The following is a 20,879-nucleotide window of genomic DNA, read 5'->3' as shown; positions in this document are numbered from 1 at the left end:
TACAAATTCAGCTACAGGCTGATGCGTTTGTAATGTGTTAGCGTATTTTAAAAGCATCTGTATTTAACCAACTAAAAAAAATAAATATTAAAATGAGTAAACTGTCTTTTTATTATTGTTATGTATATAACGGCCTCGGTGGTTTAGCAGTTTAGCATACTGCCTTACTTATGATAGTTGCGGGTTCGATTCCTCGCACGGTACTAACATTTGTAGTATGATTATTTGTATCGGTCTGGGTGTTTTGTATGTATAAGATTTTTTTTTGTAAATACGCTAATAATAAACATAGAAAACATCGAGACCGATACAAACAGTCATATTCGTAAATACAAACGTTTATAAAACCTTAAATTTACAGTTTGTCTTCAAGTATTGTAACAATTTCAAACTAGTAATTTTTTATTAATATGTTTCTTTAGATTGGTTTATTAAGCATCGAATCTAGATTTATAACAGGCTATTTCATGGAATTATAGATTTCCTTTGTGTTTAAATACGTTACGGTTTATTAAGTTATTTTAGAGGTTTTTTTTGCACGCAACATTTATTATAAACGTGTTTTATTTATAACCTTGAGTTACAGGTCCTTTGCCTCAACGACGATTCGAATGTTAGAAAATATTGAATCGTGAATTTCTTTTTGAAGTAAAGCATGTAACAATGTAGTTATAAAATGGCTGACTGGTTTGAATTTGTTCGGTATTCCCTTTTCTAGACTCGATAACTTATGAGAGAAAAGTTTACTGTATGTACAGAAATTCTTTTCTATCTTTATAGATTTTTTAATAGAGAATTATTAAGTATAAGCAATTCTGTCCACCTTTGCACCATCACAATTATTTTAGGATATTTTAATTTACAGAAATAACTATGTGGGAGTTATTTTCAGCGTTACGAGAGTAGGTTTTAACTTAGTAATTAATTTAAAAATAGTACAAATTTTTATTAATAATCCCACAAAGTAATGCTGTATAAATATAATTTATTCTTTTTTATATCATTTGAAAACAACCACAGCCTCTTCTAATATAATAACTTAATCTATTTTGAAGTCTTCTTTTAATTACTTATTATAACATAAAATCATAACTGTCTTCATTATTATATAAATTAATTTATTTCATGCACAATTTATGATGTATCATTTAGTCATAGATTTATTTTAATAATATTACTATATATTACAGCGTGGCAACAGTATAATGTATTAAAAGTGTAAAAAAATGAAATTACCAATTCTTTACTATAGAGCGTATACTATACTTTAGTCATAAAATTAAATAATTATCAAAAATCTTTATATATAAAAATTACGTGACACGTTGTTTGTCCGCGATGGACTCCTAAACTACTGAACGGGTTGTAAATTTGATTTGCACATTGTGTGCAATTTGATCTAACTTGAAAGGTAAGATAGCTTACATCTCAATTTATAGTTGCAATATTATTTTATTCAAGAACCTTAGCCACAGCAGCACGTGGCCGGGTCTGCCAGCACGTAATAAAAAAAAACATTACTAAAGTACTAAGCAATGCCAACTCCTGCCTGACGGATCCGACTTCAGTCTGGACTCTGTGATGATATGGTAAGGGGAGTAAATAACGGGATGACTATGAACATGGATGAATAGAAGCGAAAAACATATTACGCTGACCTCAAATAAATAGAATAAGAAAGAAGCAGATGATGAGATGAGATGATGACTTGATACACGTAACTTCGAGTGTGTGAATAATGATTAAATATATATGACACTGTTATTATCAGATATCTTTCTTTACCTAATTGGAATAGTAAACAAGCTGACGGTACATTTGATGGTAAGTGGTAATCATCGCCTGTTTACATAAACAGCACTATGCACAATAGAGATTCAAACTCCTAGCGATACCCGCAGAGGGTATCGCTAGAAGTTTGAATCTCGGCTCAGGTCATCGTAAATTCGATCCTCGTTTGAATTGGACGGGGGATCTATGTAACAGAGAGAGAAATTTACAAGCACGTTCGTTAGAAATGGCAACGCATAAGAGTCAAACAGTGTTTGGTGATGTTATGATGTTGTGTAATTTAATCTTCGGCGAACTAGTGGTTAAGTACACCGCTTTACTTCTGATGGTCGCGGGTTTCATTTCTAGCATGGTGCAAATATTTGTATTCATGAGTTAATTATGTGATTGGTCTGGGTGTTTTCTATGTATGTTATGGATGTATTTACAAAAAAAATCTAAGTATTTAAACCGGTTGTCTAGTACCCATAATACAAACTCTGCTTACCGTATGACTACATGGCGTTGTGTTAATTGTCCAGGGTTATTTATTAGACAATAAATAATAGTTTTTAAATTATATTTAGACCAATAAGGGAGTCTATATATATGGTAGAAGAATAATTATAATATGTTAAACCGTCATAAGAGTAAAATTTCAAAAAGAGTCATCATTATCTATTTAATTTTAATGAATTGTTCACAGTTATTATTATTATTATAAGCCTTGTTTGCCATTACAGTCATATAAAAAAAATGTTACACACTCAACCCATTCTTGTTGGCATAAAACATTGCAAGCTCAACCTTAATACGGAGAGATTTATCGTTGAATATATTTCGAAGATAAATATTTGATTATCTCGTAAATTAACGCTAGGGTTCGCTTTGTTTTATTGTACAAATTAAAATTGTTTATACGATGTTTATTTGGGTATTATGAAAGCTGTTTAAAGAAATTAATACGAATGACTTGATATACGCAATGGGTGGGAATGAAGACAATATTTTAAGGAAGGTGTTATATATTAATGTGGATGGATATTAGGGCTGAAAAAGTAATGGATGGACTGTGTGATGATATGGTAAGGGGAGTAAATAACGGGATGACTGTGAACATGGATGAATAGAAGAGAAAAACATATTACGCTAACCTCAAATAAATGGAATAAGAAAGAAGCAGATGATGAGATGAGATGATGACTTGATACACGTAACTTCGAGTGTGTGAATAATGATTAAATACATATGACACTGTTATTATCAGATATCTTTCTTTACATAATTGGAATAGTAAACAAGCTGACGGTACATTTGATGGTAAGTGGTAATCATCGCCTGTTTACATAAACAGCAGTATGGACATCACATGTTTCCTACCTGCATCACCATTCTCGAGGACTAGTGAGGGGAGGGATTATTTATAACGAGGAATAGAGGTTTTGCTAGCAATGTACTATGTTAAGTCGATCTCCACACGATCATCCTAGACACACTGGTTCATTGTTGAATTTGGAGGAGGCGAGGAATGGAACCCGCGACCATCGGTAGTAAAGCGGTCTGCTAAACCGCAAGACCACTAAATTAATGTCCATGGTGTAATTACTTTCTATAGAAAAAATATCTCTATATAAAAAAAACCTAATAAAAAATGAACCTAACTCAAATAAGTAGCCATAACAACCGCCATTTCGCTTTAATGTTCAAATAAATAAACGTATGCACATTACATTGAAAAACATTACCCCCCTTTTGATGGGAAGTCGGGCAATAAACATAACATAAACAGTTATTATTTATTATTATTGGTTATTTGTTTCGAGCTCGTACAAAAACGATTTTATCTCGGTAACCGGAAAATGAATGCGGACCAAATATTTGGCCGTTTTGTGGACTTATAAATATTGGGCCTGCTTTTTTAGGATACAGAAACGGCCCGTTAGGCTATATGTTTGAATCTTTTGTGTAAACAAGTATACCTCTTGATAATGGACTGTGTTATGAGGTACGGCTTCATTTCATATCACTGTTCTAAATTACACACGTACTGCTCACTGTGAATTCATAAAAAATAGATCTATAAACTTTCATTCATTTCAAATGTATATACCATATGTTTTGTATCGTATGTCCGTCAATGTATTATGTATGGTATATACATTTGAAATGTATAGTTTATAGACATATTTTTACACAGAAAATATTGTATTATTGTTATTATTCTTCTTTTACCTGTATTTCTTTCAATACATGTAAAATATGCTATTTATTCCTAAAAAAATCTTTCTATAATTACGTTTACCAGCACAATATTAACAGTCCCTTCGCTTACAAATATATTTCAATGAATATATTATTTGTGTTATTATGTACACCACCTACTGTTTTTCCCATATCTTTACCTTCTACCTAAAGGTCATCTGGAAGTGAATGTTTAAAGAGACCGACTTTTGTACAAGTTATTTAATCGTAAATTTAAATTAATACTTTTCTGTTTGTGATACAATAAATTCAAAAGCCAAGGCCAGACGCTGCGTATTGCGGGTTTTTGCGTTCATTTATTTATTTCAGGCTACTAGGCCCATATTATAAATACCTTATAGACTAACATACATATGAATTAATATTATAAAATTAATATATTGGTATACTGAAATTGATCCTGTGGCACTGATAATGGCATTCGATATTCACACTCTTCAACCAGTAGTCCTCCTTAATGAAGGTGGACAACATGTTAGTGGGGACCCGGGCCACAAACACCTTGAAACACGCGTTGTGACTGGACTTCAGCTGCGTTACCCCCACAGCTATATAACTTTCTCCCCTGTAATTCAGGCAACCAAGCTATTTGTCCATATTCCGATACAATTTACATCAAATGAGTCTATTAAGAAATATTATAAGGTATTGAGATCAATTCTTCCATAATGTAAGCTAAACAAAATTGAAAATTTTCGTCAACCCTTGACAATTTAATCTAATTTCTTTTTTCATGCTCGATTCCAGACGAGGTTCTCATTTCTTGCAATATAATTGAAATAAGTTTCGTATCATAAAATTGTCGTAAGTTAGAACATTTTATTTTATTTAAAGATCGTGTCGATCGAGATCGAGTGAGTTTGAAGGCCTTAATCGGAGGAATGACAAATAACACGCGGACAATGTCGCAGGCATCAGTTAGTATACAAATTAAAATTCTAGTCTGTACGTGATATACATCCTTATTTCTGGCGTATACTTTATTTTAGAGTTTTTTTTAATTTCACGGTTTCGGTAGTCCGTTAATAGTATTAGACACGAGAAGGCTAACAAAATTAGTGCAAAATGAATTCGTGAAGAAGGTCTGTGGAGAATTTTAGTTGTTGGAGAATTAAATTGTATTGGGGTTACGCACAGAAATTTCTTGGTCCATTTTATATACACTAGCAGACCCGGGCAAGCATTGTTGTGGCTAACTGTTTCTTTATATATAAAAATAATTGGCAATAAAATAATATTGCGACTATAAATTGAGATGTAAGCTATCCTACCTTTCAAGTTGGATCAAATTGAATACAATGTGCAAATCAAATTTGCAATCGGTTCAGTAGTTAAGGAGTCCATCGCAGACAAACAACGTGACACATAATTTTTATATATAAAGATAATTTACAAGAGAAATACAATGGTAATTAACTGGAATAGTAAATAAGTGAACAACCCAGATCACAACGTTTTACAATGCTAACATTGTAATTGTTATTATTAATTAACAGCTATATATTATTTGGAAAATTTAAAAGAGCAAATAACATAAAAAACCCTCTTTAATCAAATTAGGTATTATTTTGCGGAAGTCCTATTCAGTACTTAATCAAATAATTTTTTATTATTTTGTTAAATTCCGCTACAGTTACTGTGTTTTCGGTTCAGTCGCCGAACAATCAACTCCAGGCTTCCAATCTATATTCGAACTCTAATCTAAGCAATGCCTGATGATGCCTAGTTCAGAGGCGAAACACGTGTCGTAATGTGGGTAGACTTAGTCAGAATTTGATCACCATTAGAGAGAGTCATAACGATAGTCAAGTTTTCGAACCGAATATGTGTGATCTCACACATGTTAATTGTAGCGGAATTAAACAAAGTAATAAAAATCTATAACGTAGTGAAAAGTTCTGAGGTTCGTAAACGAATTAAAATTCCGTTTGAATTGACAACCTCCTCTTTTTTAAGGTGATTTAAAAAGAAAACCACGTAGATATAACACGTTTTCTGCTTCATTCCGTACTTGCGATGTTGTTTTCTTTTTACGACTGTCCCGCTAATTGAGTGTTGTGAACAATAACTGTTTCTTGGCACATATTCAAAAGCATTAATCAAAATAAATAGTCATGTTGTAAGATAACAGCTTTGTAATAAATAATTTTCTCACTGGTCTAGTGGTTTAGCATACCGTTTTACTTCCGATTGACGCGGGTTCGATTCCTCGCACGGTGCAAACATTTGTATTCATGAGTATGATTATTTGTATCAGGGTGTTTTGTATGTATATTGTATATGTATTTAAACAAAAAGATGTATATAAGTTTTTATGTCATTTAGCTAGGTATATTCATAATTCAAGTTCTGTTTACTTTAGGACTAGATGGCGTTGTGTGAATTGTTCAGGGATATTGTTATTATGATGAGAGACGAGGATAAATGTTAGGGCACTTGACACAACACGATGAATTTTTTGAAAGTAATTATTGAGGGAAAGATGGAAGGAAAGAGGGGGAGAGGAAGACCAAGGCACAGTTACATCAAACAAATTAAAGACAGAATTGGAGTAGTATCGTATCAAGGCTTAAAGAGTATAATGAAAGATCGTAGAAAGTGGCAAGAGCTCCACCGACGAGAGCGTTGCTCTTAAGTTTATAAATGAATGAATTGTTATTATTATTAATTATATAATACTGAAATTGATCCAAATAGTTTAATTTGAGCCAACTGATTCTCAATCAAACTAAAGGTAGACTGTAAAAAAAACTTTACTCCTTTATAATATTAATCTAAATATATATAACTCAAAGGTGACTGACATAGTGATCTATCAACGCACAGCCCAAACCACTGGACGCATCGGGCTGAAATTTGGCATGCAGCTAGATGTTATGACGTAGGCATCCCCTAAGAAAGGATTTTGATTAATTCTACCCCCAAGGGGATAAAATAGGGGATGAAAGTTTGTATGAAACTTTGTCAATTTTAAACCGATCGGGCTGAGACTTTGCATGCATAATGCTACTATGACGTAAGCATTCCCTAAGAAAGGATTTTGGTAAATTGCACCCCTAAGGGAATAAATTAACGCGAGCGAAACCGCGGGCAAAAGCTAGTATACAATATATAAGTACTAGAGTTTATTATAAGGTAATAGTTTATTTATTTTATAATTCATTTTTGTGTAGTTACCAATATCTAAGTAACTAATAGTTAAATTAAATAAAAAGCACTACTTAAGTATTCAGTAACCAACGTCAGGAAAATTCAAACAGTATGTAGTTACGAGATTGTCTAATACCAGCCAAAGAATTCCAATTTCGGTTCTACATTGCCGTAACTTTAACCTAAGATGTCAAAGGTTATTCTCTGATTTCAATTTGGATCCTGGATCTAAAGGCTTTGACAATGACAGATAGGTGTCACTGACAAATCTGTGCGCATAGACACAAATATAGTGAAGGAAAATGTAATAAGTCGGTTGCTTTACAAATCGGGATAGACTTTGTTCAATAAAATTATTTAGAAATAGAAATAGAAATAATCTTTATTCAAATAAACTTAATATAAGCATTACTTGCTCATTGTGATTCATTATTCATCATGACTATTCAAAAGTGCTTGTATTTAGTTTATTTGAATAAAGAATATTTCTATTTCTTCCTATGGTTGCGGGTTAGATTCCTTACACGATGTAAACATTTGCAGTCTTCATGACTGCATGGGTGTTTGTGTCAAACAGTAAAATATATACGTTTTGTTTGTTTTGGTTCAAAAATATGTCCAATGATGACACCAGTAAAGATTAATTTCATATAATGCTATTTGAGTTAAAATTTGTGGTAATTCGATTTCATTCGATTAAACTCCACATAATCCCGTGGGACTTAAATAATATTCAATTAGTCACAAATTTTGTTATAAATATTTAATTATGTTTTCACAATAATCCTATTCTTTGTGAATACATTTGTTTACAAACGATATATGAGTTACATTACTACTAAATAAATTCGAAAGTATATCTGTCTGTCTGGTTACTCCGGTTGGTATATCTCGACTAACTGCTGAATGAATGTTTGACTTGAAGTTAGATTTTACGTCCAATAATCATACACATAAATACAAACATTTGTATTTATGTGTATGATTATTGGTATCGGTTTGTAAGTTTTCCATATTTCTAAAAAATATATCTATTGTTTATATCAGTTGTCTAGTACCTATAACACAAGCTCTACTTACCTTAAGACTAGATGGCGCTGTGAATTGTCCCGACATATTATTATTATTATTATACCGTATTATTGTTACTCACTTTGTAAAATATTATTTTTGAGTTCCAATGAAGACATATTATTATTATTATTAAATAAAAATCACAACTCTACAACAGTAATAACTTCAAGCATATTCTCTCGAGTTCTTTCTGAATTACGCCTTTCAAGGTGGTTCATAAAGATTACTATTATTATATGTCAGGAAAATTCAAAATTGCGTAATTGTTAAGTCGAATCACGTCTGTCACCAGGTCGTATGCGAAACACGAATACTCGAATGCCTCGTATTTGTATGGATTTTAATTTTATTTACTGTGCAATAAAGCAGTATTGTATGACTATCTAGGTGGTCTAGCGGTTTGACATACTATCTTATTACGTCAATGGTCATGGATTTGATACAAACATTTGTATTATAAATATGATTGATTGTATTAATCTTGGTATTTTATATGTAAATTGAGTAACTATATGTTTAAAAAAATATAATAATATATATTTAAGTATTTAGAGCTTGTGTTATCATATACATAGATATTTTTTTTTGTTACATACATGTTATACATAGTAAACACCCAGACCGATACAAACAATCATACTCATGTATACAAATGTTTGTGCCGTGCGAGGAATCGAACCCGCGACCATCGGTCGTAAAGCGGTGTGCTTGACCGCTAAACCACCGAGGTCGAATATGATATTTAAGTATTTCTATCAGTTCTTAATTATGTGCATAATATTTTTTATGTAATATTTAAAAAATGTATACAATTAGCAACCTTAATGCCATATGGAATTCTTTACCAGCTAACCACTGGGTAAAACAGAAAGCGGTGGGAAAAGCACACTTTTGATATTTACTTAACTTAGGTAAATGTTGTTCAGCATTTACCTAAGTTAAGTAAATTCTTCAGCATAAGTTCTAGACTAGATGACGCTAAGTAAAATGGTCATAAATACTGTTAGTACCCAATGTTTAGTCTAAACTCTACTTAGTTTGGAACCAGATAGTGCTGTACAAATTATAAAAAAAATATCATATGTTTCTGTTTTGTTTAACAGTGCCAAAAGTAGAAATAATAGACGAGCGTGGACGTCCACTTCAAGATAAGTTCTACAAAGAAGGCTCGATTATTGAGTTGCGGTGCATAGTCAGCGAGGTGCCGCAGCCTACGCGTCAGGTCAACTGGAAGCATGGTGCAAGACTGCTGAACTACGATACGAAGAGAGGAGGAGTTAGGTATGTATATAACTTCACGACTATTATCCTAAAGTACTCCTTTAGTGTAGTAAGTACCAGAGGGATTCTCAACTGTCAATATAACATGTCAACTATCTATAAACATATTTTGAATGTATTGTGTTTGTAGCATTAATTGTATTTCAGTTGATATGAATAGGGAGAAAGGCACTGTTAGTGGGGAATAATAATAATAATCTCAGGACAATTCACACAGCGCCATCTAGTCCCAAGCTAATCAGAGCTTGTGTTATGAGTACTAGACAACTGATATAAATACATGAATATATTTTTTTTTGTAAATAATTACATATTATAAAACACCCAGACCGATACAAACAATCGTAATCATGAATACAAATGTTTGTGCCGTGCAAAGAATCGAACCCGCGACCATCGAACGCAAAGCGGTGTGCTAGACCGCTAGACCACCGAGGTCATCAAAAATAGTATAGTAATCTTATTGCTAAGAATTGACAATATTTTATCGACCTCCACGCGGTTCCCATTGAAATTACCGTGGTTAATTCCTAGTGAATGCATCATGATAGGCCTACATAACCTCATGCTCATCATAGAATCCTTCACTAATATCCAGCTAATCTATACAGTTACCAGCGGCACCTGCATGATTCCATTATTATCTATTAGAAAAAAGTTGTTGTGAATAAAAATTTGATCTATCTATTTACCTAATCCAAAATGGTACGGAGCCGACCAATCGTCATATCTCGAATTAATGTCGTTTATTATTGTTTTTTCTATCAATAAAGAATAAACAGTCGAAATAGAAATTAACGTGCAATAGTCTGTGGAATTAGCTAGATTTGAATTCACTACCTCAGCTGTATAAGTTGTAGTAATAAACCACTGAGCTAGTACGCTCCACACATTTGATCAGCCACATAAAATTTTAGCTCATTTAAAAATAATAGGAACATAGCACACTATTACTTTGCGAGTATAGCATAAACAATGAGATATTGTTATGTCTTCGTTTTTATAGGTGTAGTAAAAACAGTGTTAAATGGCAACATTGAAAACAGTACATAAAACAAAATAGCAATACGAGAATGCCATTAAAAGATAAAACAAAGTGGGTTTAATTTTACATTACAAAAACTAAGCATATATGTAACAAAAGTGTACTTTTCTTACCTATCTTTAGATCCATATTTAACAACAATGTTCTATGATAATTTCATCTTAATTTCTCCTTCGTTATATTTACGTGAAACATTAACAAACAGATAGTTATTACAATATAAAAAAGATACACTAAAATTGATTTAGATTTAGACAATATTACAACAAGTATTCCATTAAAAATTAGGTCAAAATGACCTCCGTTTGAAATTTATAATAAAACTATGTAATATTATGTTATCTGTGTTAAAACACATCACTTAGAGGCATTAAATATACTTTACGTCCCATACTCAGATTGAACACACACACAAAATTTTATAAGAAAGGGTCGGGCTGTTTCGACGGAGTTTTGTTACAAAAACTGTGACACGAGAATTTTATATATTAGAAGATTAATGTTTTTAATAAACCTACTTTCTATCACCGATAATGCACTCATCATTTATATAAGATTTCAAAACTACGTATTATTTATGTAGGATATGCATATAAAGCCAAATATTCTGACTGTCGGTTACAGCAGTTTACCTCAAATGAGAACGTACACATGGCCCGTTTTCATTTTGATTAGCTTTAATAAAAAAAAAACTAGGCAATTTATTAGGTAATTTCCGTATTAAATTATTCGTAGTTACATCAGTCATTGTCAAGCGTAGAAAGAAATTAGTTACTTTGATTAAAACAACATTATCATTGTGTTTTTATAAATTAGACATATGATTGATATAGAAGAATTAACAAAGGTTTCGGTAGTACATGTTGTTACACGTCAATTCTACCACGTAATAGTGTTAAAAAATAGAAAAATATTTAGGTATGGAATACATAAGATTAACTCTACTTAATATTAAATGCGAAAGTAACTCTGTTTGTCTATTACGCTTTCACGCCTAAACTTCTGCTCCAATTTGAATGAAATTTGATACAGATATAACTAGAGCCTAAAATAAGGGATATAGGCTACTTTTTGATGCGATAAAAAGGTTGTAAGAGAATGAAAAGCGGAGTTAAAGGTTGGATGGAAATATCGTCATTGTAATAATAATTCCACTTCGCTGAACGATCGATATCCGATTGTAATGGTGATCGAAATAACGATGACCTGAGTCGAGTTGCAAACTAGCGCCGCCAGACAGGGCTAATCCCTGCCTTCTTCCAAACCATAAGTCCTTCCGCGGATTTTGAAGTGCTTTCTGCACTGTGTTCAGTTTCTTACGGTGAAGTTGTAGTGGCCACTTCAGTAAATCATTATAATAGGTATTTTTAATAAAACTTGATAAATAATTTATGTGTTATCTTTTTATTTATGCCTATGCCATGAAGGTTCACTCGGATGTAGTCTGTCCGGTATAAAAAGTATAGGATTTATTTATTATATTTCATATTGTTATAAAAAATCTGTATTAAAAAAATATAATAAAATTATTTCAGGCCCACAATTATCATACTGGCCAAACTGTTTGATATAGAATCAAATTCCGAATTTTCGTCTTTTTATTAGATATGTTTCTGATGTTCTAGAAATGAAAATTCTTCCTCAATGTCTACAAAGAGTAAAAGATTTAATATAAAATCTTAATTAATTATACACTAAAATCATGTAGACAGTCTACACTTTACAAAAAATAAACATAAAATTACTTTCCCTGCTACGATACTTTTGTAGCCAAAAAAACAAATCGAAAACACTCGTGAAGGGTCCGCGGCATAAAACCCATTTTCTTACGCAATTAATCAGTTGCAAAACTTAATTAAAATTGTTTTACGCTATACTTTGGATGCTAACCAAGGATGGCAACCTTAAATACAGCCTCGTACAAATAAATATAGAAATCTGATAAAATCCCATACATTAGGCTCTCTAATCTTGTACATAATTGTATTTTGACCGATTTTCGAAGGTCAAAAACACGTACAAACTTGTCCAATTGTGAAAAGTTCTTACCAAAGATCAAAATACTCGCATTTGTATCCTTATTTTATCCTTTATTAGTATCCCAGTATGGTTGGCATCCCTGATGCCAAGTTACGAGTGCAACTTCTATCCAGTCAGTTGCCTGGAGCTACGGTTATCATTTAGAAGTTAATTAATATTACCCCCGTAAATCTCTCGGGCAATTCAAACAAACAAATAAGGGTATTTAACACCCCATAAATTTAATCCGAAACGTTTGGGGGCAGAATATATTATGTTTATTACCTATAAACTGTTATAGCAAAGGGTTTGGTCATTTTGGTTAGGTAATATCCACGCTTTGATAATATTGAGGTATACAACACAATCTAGTATATATATTATATATATGTATAAATTTCTACTGATATTTGATAAGAAGTAATAATTGTGGGACACTTAAAAAGAGAGAAGTACTGGAAGAAGAGGCCTCATTTTGAGTAATTGGAATGGTAAACCAACATGCCTATCTAAGAGTAAGTAACCTCGCCTATATGCATGAATAGTATAACGGACATCACGTTATCATGTACCATACGCGAAACCAATCATGTCACTCCAGAGGGCTAAGATGTAATGCCTCTTATCCTTAATTTGACTGTTTAATCTAATCATACAACTAGAATACAGCTTACAAATTAACTGCTTAGCAACTGAAATAAGAGAGACTGAGGTAACTGCTCAGACGAGTTTTTACAGCTTATCTCTGGTAAATATTTATTGCTCTTTCACATAAAAACTTTATACATATTATTTTATACTTTTTGCTTTATTAAAAGTACACAATATCTAATATAAAGATTTTATTATAGCTTAGGATTAATCTAGACTTGAGATTGAGTTTTGGTATACTTTATATATTTCTCTATGTGATTCTATTTGCATAATAGTGTAATAAGCCCTAATAAAGGAATGATATATCATATAATAAGTCAATCTAGGATACAACAAGCCAAAATGTAATGTTTCATTATACAGAATACTAATATCTGTCTGTGAGTCATAATTTCGCAGACAGTAAATAGTTCGACAACATTCAGTAGGTACTGACGGCTTAAATATTACGAAATGTAAAACAGTGAATATATTTTTGTAGAATATTATGTATTTAGGGTATTATTTAATGAAGCCTAAAATTATAAATGCTGGATTTTATATAAAATCAACGGAAATTTGATAAGATAACAGAATAAAATATTCTTTATTCAAATAAACTTATATTTAAGCACTTTTGAATAATGAATATATGTTTGTACAATGTTATGTATTTAGGGCATTATTTAATGAAGCTTAAGTTGATAATAAATGCCGAATGTTTCAAACAGAAATTTGATAATATAACAGTAAAAAATAACTATGGAATAGAAAAATCTTTTTACAAATAAATTTATTAATTAATTTAAGTAGCTTAATAGAAGCAGAATAATTATATTTATTTTTTTAATATACTATTACTAGATTTTTTAATGTACTCATTCGAAAAGCTATCTCAACACAAGAAAAACAAGCTCTTTTAAACAAATGTTGTAAAGTTTACATTTTTAAGTTAAAATATGTGAATAAAAACTACCAAATAACGCTATACTTGGTAGTTTGTGTTCACATATTTTAACTTAATTAACATTTTTAACAAAAGTATTTTAGTTTGTGTAGTCATAGCATTAGAATATTTTATAAACTACCAGTCATATAGAAATAACGATACGCTTTTATAAATGAAGACAAATATTACTAGTTTATTATAGGAAGTCCTTGTTTGAAATTCTATCAATACCGAAAAAGCAGATTCTATCAATACCAAATGAATGTATCAGGGCACTGAAAAAAAAATCTTAAATTTTTGTTTATGCCATTATCCTCTCTGTGCGTACTGCATTTCATACATTCGTAAAGTACACTTTTGTATAACAAGTTCGTTGGTTCATAAATTGCCTTATTACTTTATTTTGACTTTTGTCTTCCTAAGAGTAGCGTGGTGTTTACCTTATTCATATTATAAATGCGAAAGTTTTTAAGTATGGATGCATGGATGTTTGTTACTCTTTCGCGCAAAAACTATTAAACGGTTTTTGATGAAACTTTACAGTAATACAGCGTATACATCAAAGTAACATATATACTATAAATTTTACTCGAGTGAATCCGCAGCCATAGTTAGTAGTCTCTAATATTCATGAAAAATAGGTAATTCCAGATGTTATACATTCAAACAAACTAACGCTTTATAGGTATAAGCTGTGCCTGCAGTTTGACTCGCGTGAAATTTATAACCTATGTGTTACTATCTTATCGTTAAGTTTCATCAAAAGTCATTCAGTACTTTTTGCATGAAAGACTAATAAATATGCATCCATACCAAGAAATTTTCGCATTTATAATATTAATTAATAAGATTAGTTCTGTAATTGACGCATTACTAATTATTACTAGTGTTTGACTTCAGTATGATTATCTGAGTAAGCAAATCATTCGTGTCATTGATCCCTGTCTTTCATCCGCCTCTCCAATAATTTTAATCGCATCATCAAAATGTAATTAAATAATAAACCGTTGCTCTAATTTCAACAGACTATTGGTGACATTCTGAATTAGTTACAAAACGAACAAAGGCATCCGGAAACGTGGCCCTTTGTACCATATAAAGGGTTTCAAAGATTTATTATACGATTTGTCTGCGTATAGTTAATTAAAGTCAGATTTCGTTAAAGCGATCGCGGTCTAGTGGACGTTTTAATTAAATATTTGCAATGAAGTTTAGTCGGTTTGCAGTTTGACAATGACTTCGGTTCAGTGTGAAGTTTGCAGTAGTTAACACAATGTGGAGGTGTTCCGACTTTGTTCAAGATTTTGTTACTAGTAACAGTTCTACACATGTAGACTTTATACAATAACTAGCTTTTGCCCGCGGCTTCGCTTGCGTTAATTTATCCCCATGGTGTGGAATTATTATCAATATATCAATATAAATGGGATAAGGAAGAAGCAGATGATGATGATGATGGTGTGGAATTTATAAAAATCCTCTCTTAGGGGATGCCTATGTCATAGTAGCTTTATGCATGCAAAGTTTCAGCCCGATCGGTTTAAAATTAACAAAGTTTCATACAAACTTTCATCCCCTATTTTATCCCCTTGGGGATAGAATTAATCAAAATCCTTTCTTAGCGGATGCCTACATCATAACATCGACCTGCTTGCCATATTTCAGCCCGATCCGTCAAGTGGTTCGGGCTGTGCGTTGATAGATCACTATATCAGTTACTTTTAAGTAATATATAGATAAATAACGGTTTATTACACAAACGTTACACAAACGTAAATTTGGAAAGTTTATAAAGTCGCTTTGTCGCCGGTAATTTCACTTAAATCTGTTCAGTAGTTTTGGCGTGTAAGTGACACTGACAGACAGACAGACAGACTTTTACAGTTATAATATTAGTAAGGTAGGGAGGTCAAAAAAAAAAAAAAGTTTCAAGCTTCTAGCTTCATGGATGGACTGTGTGAAAGACGATGTGGCAAGAAAGGGAATCCCCTCTGCTGTCCACATAGATCTTTTAAACCATACAACGATTTTAATGCAATTTTTAGCAATATATGAAGTGATTCAAGATATAGATTTATGTGTATAATACGTACCTACCCATGCGAAGGTGGATCGGGTAGCTAGTGTACTATAAATTAAGATTAATTTATATTTAAAATTCTAATGATATTTCTTTTGTCGGCAGTGTGAAAACGGAGGCAACCTCAAACGGCGCTCTCTCCCGGCTGTATATAGCGAATGCGAACAGAAATGATTCTGGGAACTATACGTGCTCTTTGGCGGATGTAGCAGCATCCGCTGTATCCGTTCATGTACTGAGAGGTAAACATTTGATTATACAGACAATAAACGCAATAAATAAAATAAAATCACTGAGTTGAATAAATATTTCAAAGGTAAATAATTAATTAATGTATTGAAGGTGTAAAAAACAATTATTTGTATAATAATTTACGAATGTTTTTTTATGTAATTGAAAAGGTATACAAATTATCTGTCTATATGATGCTAAGTGGTAATCGCACCATACCAGCCTATATCCAAATAAATAAAAAAAACTACTTTTCACTAAATACATATTAAAATATACGAGTATACTTATGTGTGTATACTAATCTTGTTAAATATATAGGTATTGTTTAAACAAAAAGTTTCTTATATCTATCGCAAAATGAATATAACATTGTTGCTTCTCAAGAAATACGACTATTATACTATTATCAGTGTAAAGATATGGACAAAACTTATTAAGGAACATTCGAACTATATAAAACTCATTAGCAACTGCATTTTCCATTTAACTCTAACAAAGCTCTTAAAGAATCTTCTTCTTTTGCTTCTTTTAAAAGTACTTTGTCATGCAGCAGATATAAAAGGTACCATGCAAAACGATTTAGTTTGTAATTAAAAATGCTTCAGTTCATTACTACATGAACTTGTTGATTGCTTATGGAGACTGGTCTGTTCGGGTTACGGCTGAAAAAATATTTCCTTTCGACAAAAAAGCAATAGCATATGCTGATGCTCACTATATTCTCCTTAATTGAATTAAAAAATGTTCTGAATTTTTGTAATCATATACTAGTTTACTTGAAAAGAATAAGAATGAATATATTGTCAGTTCCTCTGATCCCGAAAGCCCTCTGAACTGACGCTAGATTTGACATATAAGAATCTGTAATAGACCTACAAGAATAAAGATATTATGATTTTTTATCTCTTGCACATAAGAGGTCTTTCATGAAGGTTTAGTTTTCAGTTAAAATGCATCTATATTAAAAGCATATCTGTGTCAAATTGATTTAGTCTTTACTTAAGCATGTCTTGACATTAAATACGTTAGTTTATATACTATTAAAATATATTTAAAGAATTTCTAATAGTAAAGATCCTCTATTTGTCACAAAGTAAACTTTTTAATTAATTAATTAATTTATTAGCTTACAAAACAGATTACAATCAATACAATAATATAATTAGGAACGTGTAGTTCGGTACAAAACTGGATTGTAATCCAACACTATGTATGCCTAAAAGCTAAATAGATATAGACGTATTCAATATACGCTAGATAGCTAGATAAGGTTATATAATGAAAAGTAAACTAAATAGAAAATAGTATATAACTACGTAATGCAATGAATTATTATGTTAACAAAATTTTATTTATATTAAACAAAAATTGGTACAATTTTCAATATAATCTGTCTCTTTATGGTGCAAATTTAATTGTCTCCGGAACTGGACCAGCGTTGAATGGAAAATATCTATATTTCTATTCGAGACAAGAATTTCATTGTATTGGCGACACATTCGAACTATTGGATTATAATATGAAGTATTATTTAATACTTTTAGGTTATTATTAATAAATTACTTAAATATTACACTCTTAGGTTATTATTAATAAATTACTTAAATATTACACTCTAGGGACTTCACGGATTCCGATTATAACAATAGTACCGAGAAATAAATATTCATAATTAAATTTACTCAATTAAGATTGCTTTATTCTATTTTACCTCAAACATTAAAACAGCTATGGTAAAATTAGTAACATTTTTTATTTCAGCAATTACTTTGAACTGAAGCACGTTTTCATTACAATTCTGTTGCGAGCTAAATAAAATATTATCATCTAAAAATATCTACAGATACTCGTATACACGTGCGTGTTTATAATATAAAGTAACGTTATATTTGTGAAAATCACATGATGGAAATTTTGTTTTAGGATCGGTTTATTTTTAACTAGAGGTATCCCGCGATTCTGCATGTGTGAATTAGTTAAAAAGTATTCTATAACATAATATAAAATACAGTTTGTGTACCAAATATTGTATTGTATTTGATTATATGTATTCTAGCAAAAGTTCTTTGTTCTTTGTTGTTATACCGAAGAACTAAAGTGTTATGCCTTGGTACTCTGCAATATCACTTAAATAACATATCCTACATTCTACATCCTTCAATACAGCTTACAAATCAAGTTGGTTGATGATAAGAAATGTTCGATACATAGCTGTTTACTCAGATAACTTTGTACAAACCCTATGTCTGTCAAATCGACCATACTGTTAAAACTAAACTGTTTTCTAACTTCGTATTGTTCAAATATATTTCCCCGTAATTACCTTTCAGTGAATTTTCCTAATAAAATACTACGACCCGTGATTAACTTTCGTGAACTCGCCCCTAATTACCGACAGATTATTCAAATTACATTTCTTTTTCAGGGGAAAATCCTCTCGCGATGCAGCGTGGGGGCGCCGCGAGTCTTTCGTTTTCATTGGCGGCTTTGTTTATTGCGCTGACAAGCTGACACATAGCCGGCACGCGATGGATGCATAATTCGTGTAATTAGATAAAGTTACGATAAATCGCTAGGGTAAAGTTTCCTGTGGCATATAATCAGAACTTTTGGTTGGAAGACTTTTAAAGTCTGGTGAAAAAAATGTGTTCAATTGAATAAATTCGACACATTTTTTTGTCTGTTTATAATATGTGTAAATAATTTTAGATATAATAGCAACAAGAGAATAATAATTACAGTATTATATGAATACCTCATGCAATAAGTTAACATTTTAATACGTTTGTGATATAATGTAAGTATACTATAACATTTATCCTCTCTTAGATAAATTGAAAAGTTATTTAAATAAACAATACACAATCGTTTTTTGTAATTGAAATAATTTGACGCTCCTCCTAATGGTAAGTGGTAACTGTCACTTTTATATACGAATAGTTCCAAGAACATCACGTTATCATATATTTCAGAGGACTAAAACGCTACTACATATCTTATGTGGTTGTAGCCCATTCATGCATAAACGAAATATATCCTTTGAAAAATATCCACTATCCTGAGGAGATACTAACCATGGCTATTAAGAATATCCTTCAATTTTTGTACCTGACGGGTATAGGTAGCGAACTTTAAAAAAGGGCGAGTACAATAGATCTATGTAGGTCGCAGTGCTACAGGTCTAAAGTACCTGACAATAGCCTAAACCCCTTAATAAAAAAAGACGTCGTGCCTCTAATCCTGTAATATCACTGCTAAATCTCACCCTAAACTGAAACAGTTTACATAATAAGTTGCTTGGCGGCCGAAATAGGTGAGACTGAGGCACCCACGCAAAAAAACTTATTACAAAGTCTACCTGGGTTAAAAAACCAGTTGGCTAAAAATTTTTTAACCTACTATTGTATATGAACATTTCAGTTTTTGTTTTTGAACTATTCAAAAGCTGTTGTCCGCAGTTACCCTTTACAGATTCACAGAACGGGGGCGAGTATAGATGTCACTCAAAATCCGTGAATGGACTTATGGAGCGACTGAAGGCAAAAATTTGTGTGTACATAAAATGTTTATATATACGTTAGTAGATATCATGAAAAGATACTAACGATTAAACACAATTAAAAAGTATATTACTAATATAGCTGCTAGCTAGACTGAGCCCAGTTAATAAGAAGATTTGGTAACTTAAAGATCTTTATAGAGTTAGATTAACCTACATTGAAAAAGAATGATGAAATGAATTAGTTCGGTTGCACTAGAAGTAACCAAAGATTAGTAATAAACAAAAAATATTTTAGTTACCTGTAATAACAAAATATTTGAGCCAAATAATTAAACTATGTTAGTTACTAGTGCAACCAGTCAGTCAAAATTTTGTTGTTTTTACTAGAGTTTGAGAGCCACTTTTATAATTTGTATTTCAGTGTATTAAATCTGACATTACACTGTAAATAATTTTAAACTACTGTTATGATTAAATATTAATTTTGTAAGTAATACAGTTATTATGCTAATATTATTGGTACAGATCAGATATAATTAAACATTAAACTTTTTTAATGCACAGAAAGTACAAAAAAGAACGCAAAAGTTCTGATTGTGTCCTCTGTTTATAAATATTAAAGTTTTAAATTAATAAGTTACTTAAGTTACTTGTTACACTACTGAAAAGAAAAACAATTATCTTATAATATCAATTTAGATTCTTAGTTAATTTTTCAGCGTTGTATACTATAACGAAAAGGCTTATGGAATTATACTGTATATATACTTGTTTATTGAGAAATGGTGCTTTAAGTTGCAATCATAACTGAAATTTTAATATTAAGTTTTGCAATAACAATATATCTTCTTGTTAAATAATATTGTAATTAATTTGTGTT

General features: G+C 31.2%; 1 protein-coding gene across 1 annotated transcript; it reads left to right on the top strand.

The window, feature by feature from the left end:
- The first annotated feature begins 4,446 nt into the window (after positions 1-4,446).
- On the top strand, positions 4,447-19,084 carry LOC131850124 (uncharacterized). Its single transcript, XM_059200292.1, has 4 exons — positions 4,447-4,567; positions 9,360-9,537; positions 16,369-16,505; positions 18,923-19,084. The coding sequence occupies exons 1-4, from the start codon at positions 4,447-4,449 to the stop codon at positions 19,006-19,008; spliced, it is 522 nt and encodes a 173-aa protein (XP_059056275.1). The 3' UTR covers positions 19,009-19,084.
- The last annotated feature ends 1,795 nt before the right edge of the window (positions 19,085-20,879 follow it).

The sequence above is a fragment of the Achroia grisella genome, unplaced genomic scaffold, assembly GCF_030625045.1.
Source record: "Achroia grisella isolate CSIRO2021 unplaced genomic scaffold, CSIRO_AGI_Agris_v1 utg702, whole genome shotgun sequence".
NCBI lineage: Eukaryota > Metazoa > Arthropoda > Insecta > Lepidoptera > Pyralidae > Achroia > Achroia grisella.
Note: the sequence above shows the minus strand (reverse complement) of the source record. Positions and strands in the feature narration are given on the sequence as shown.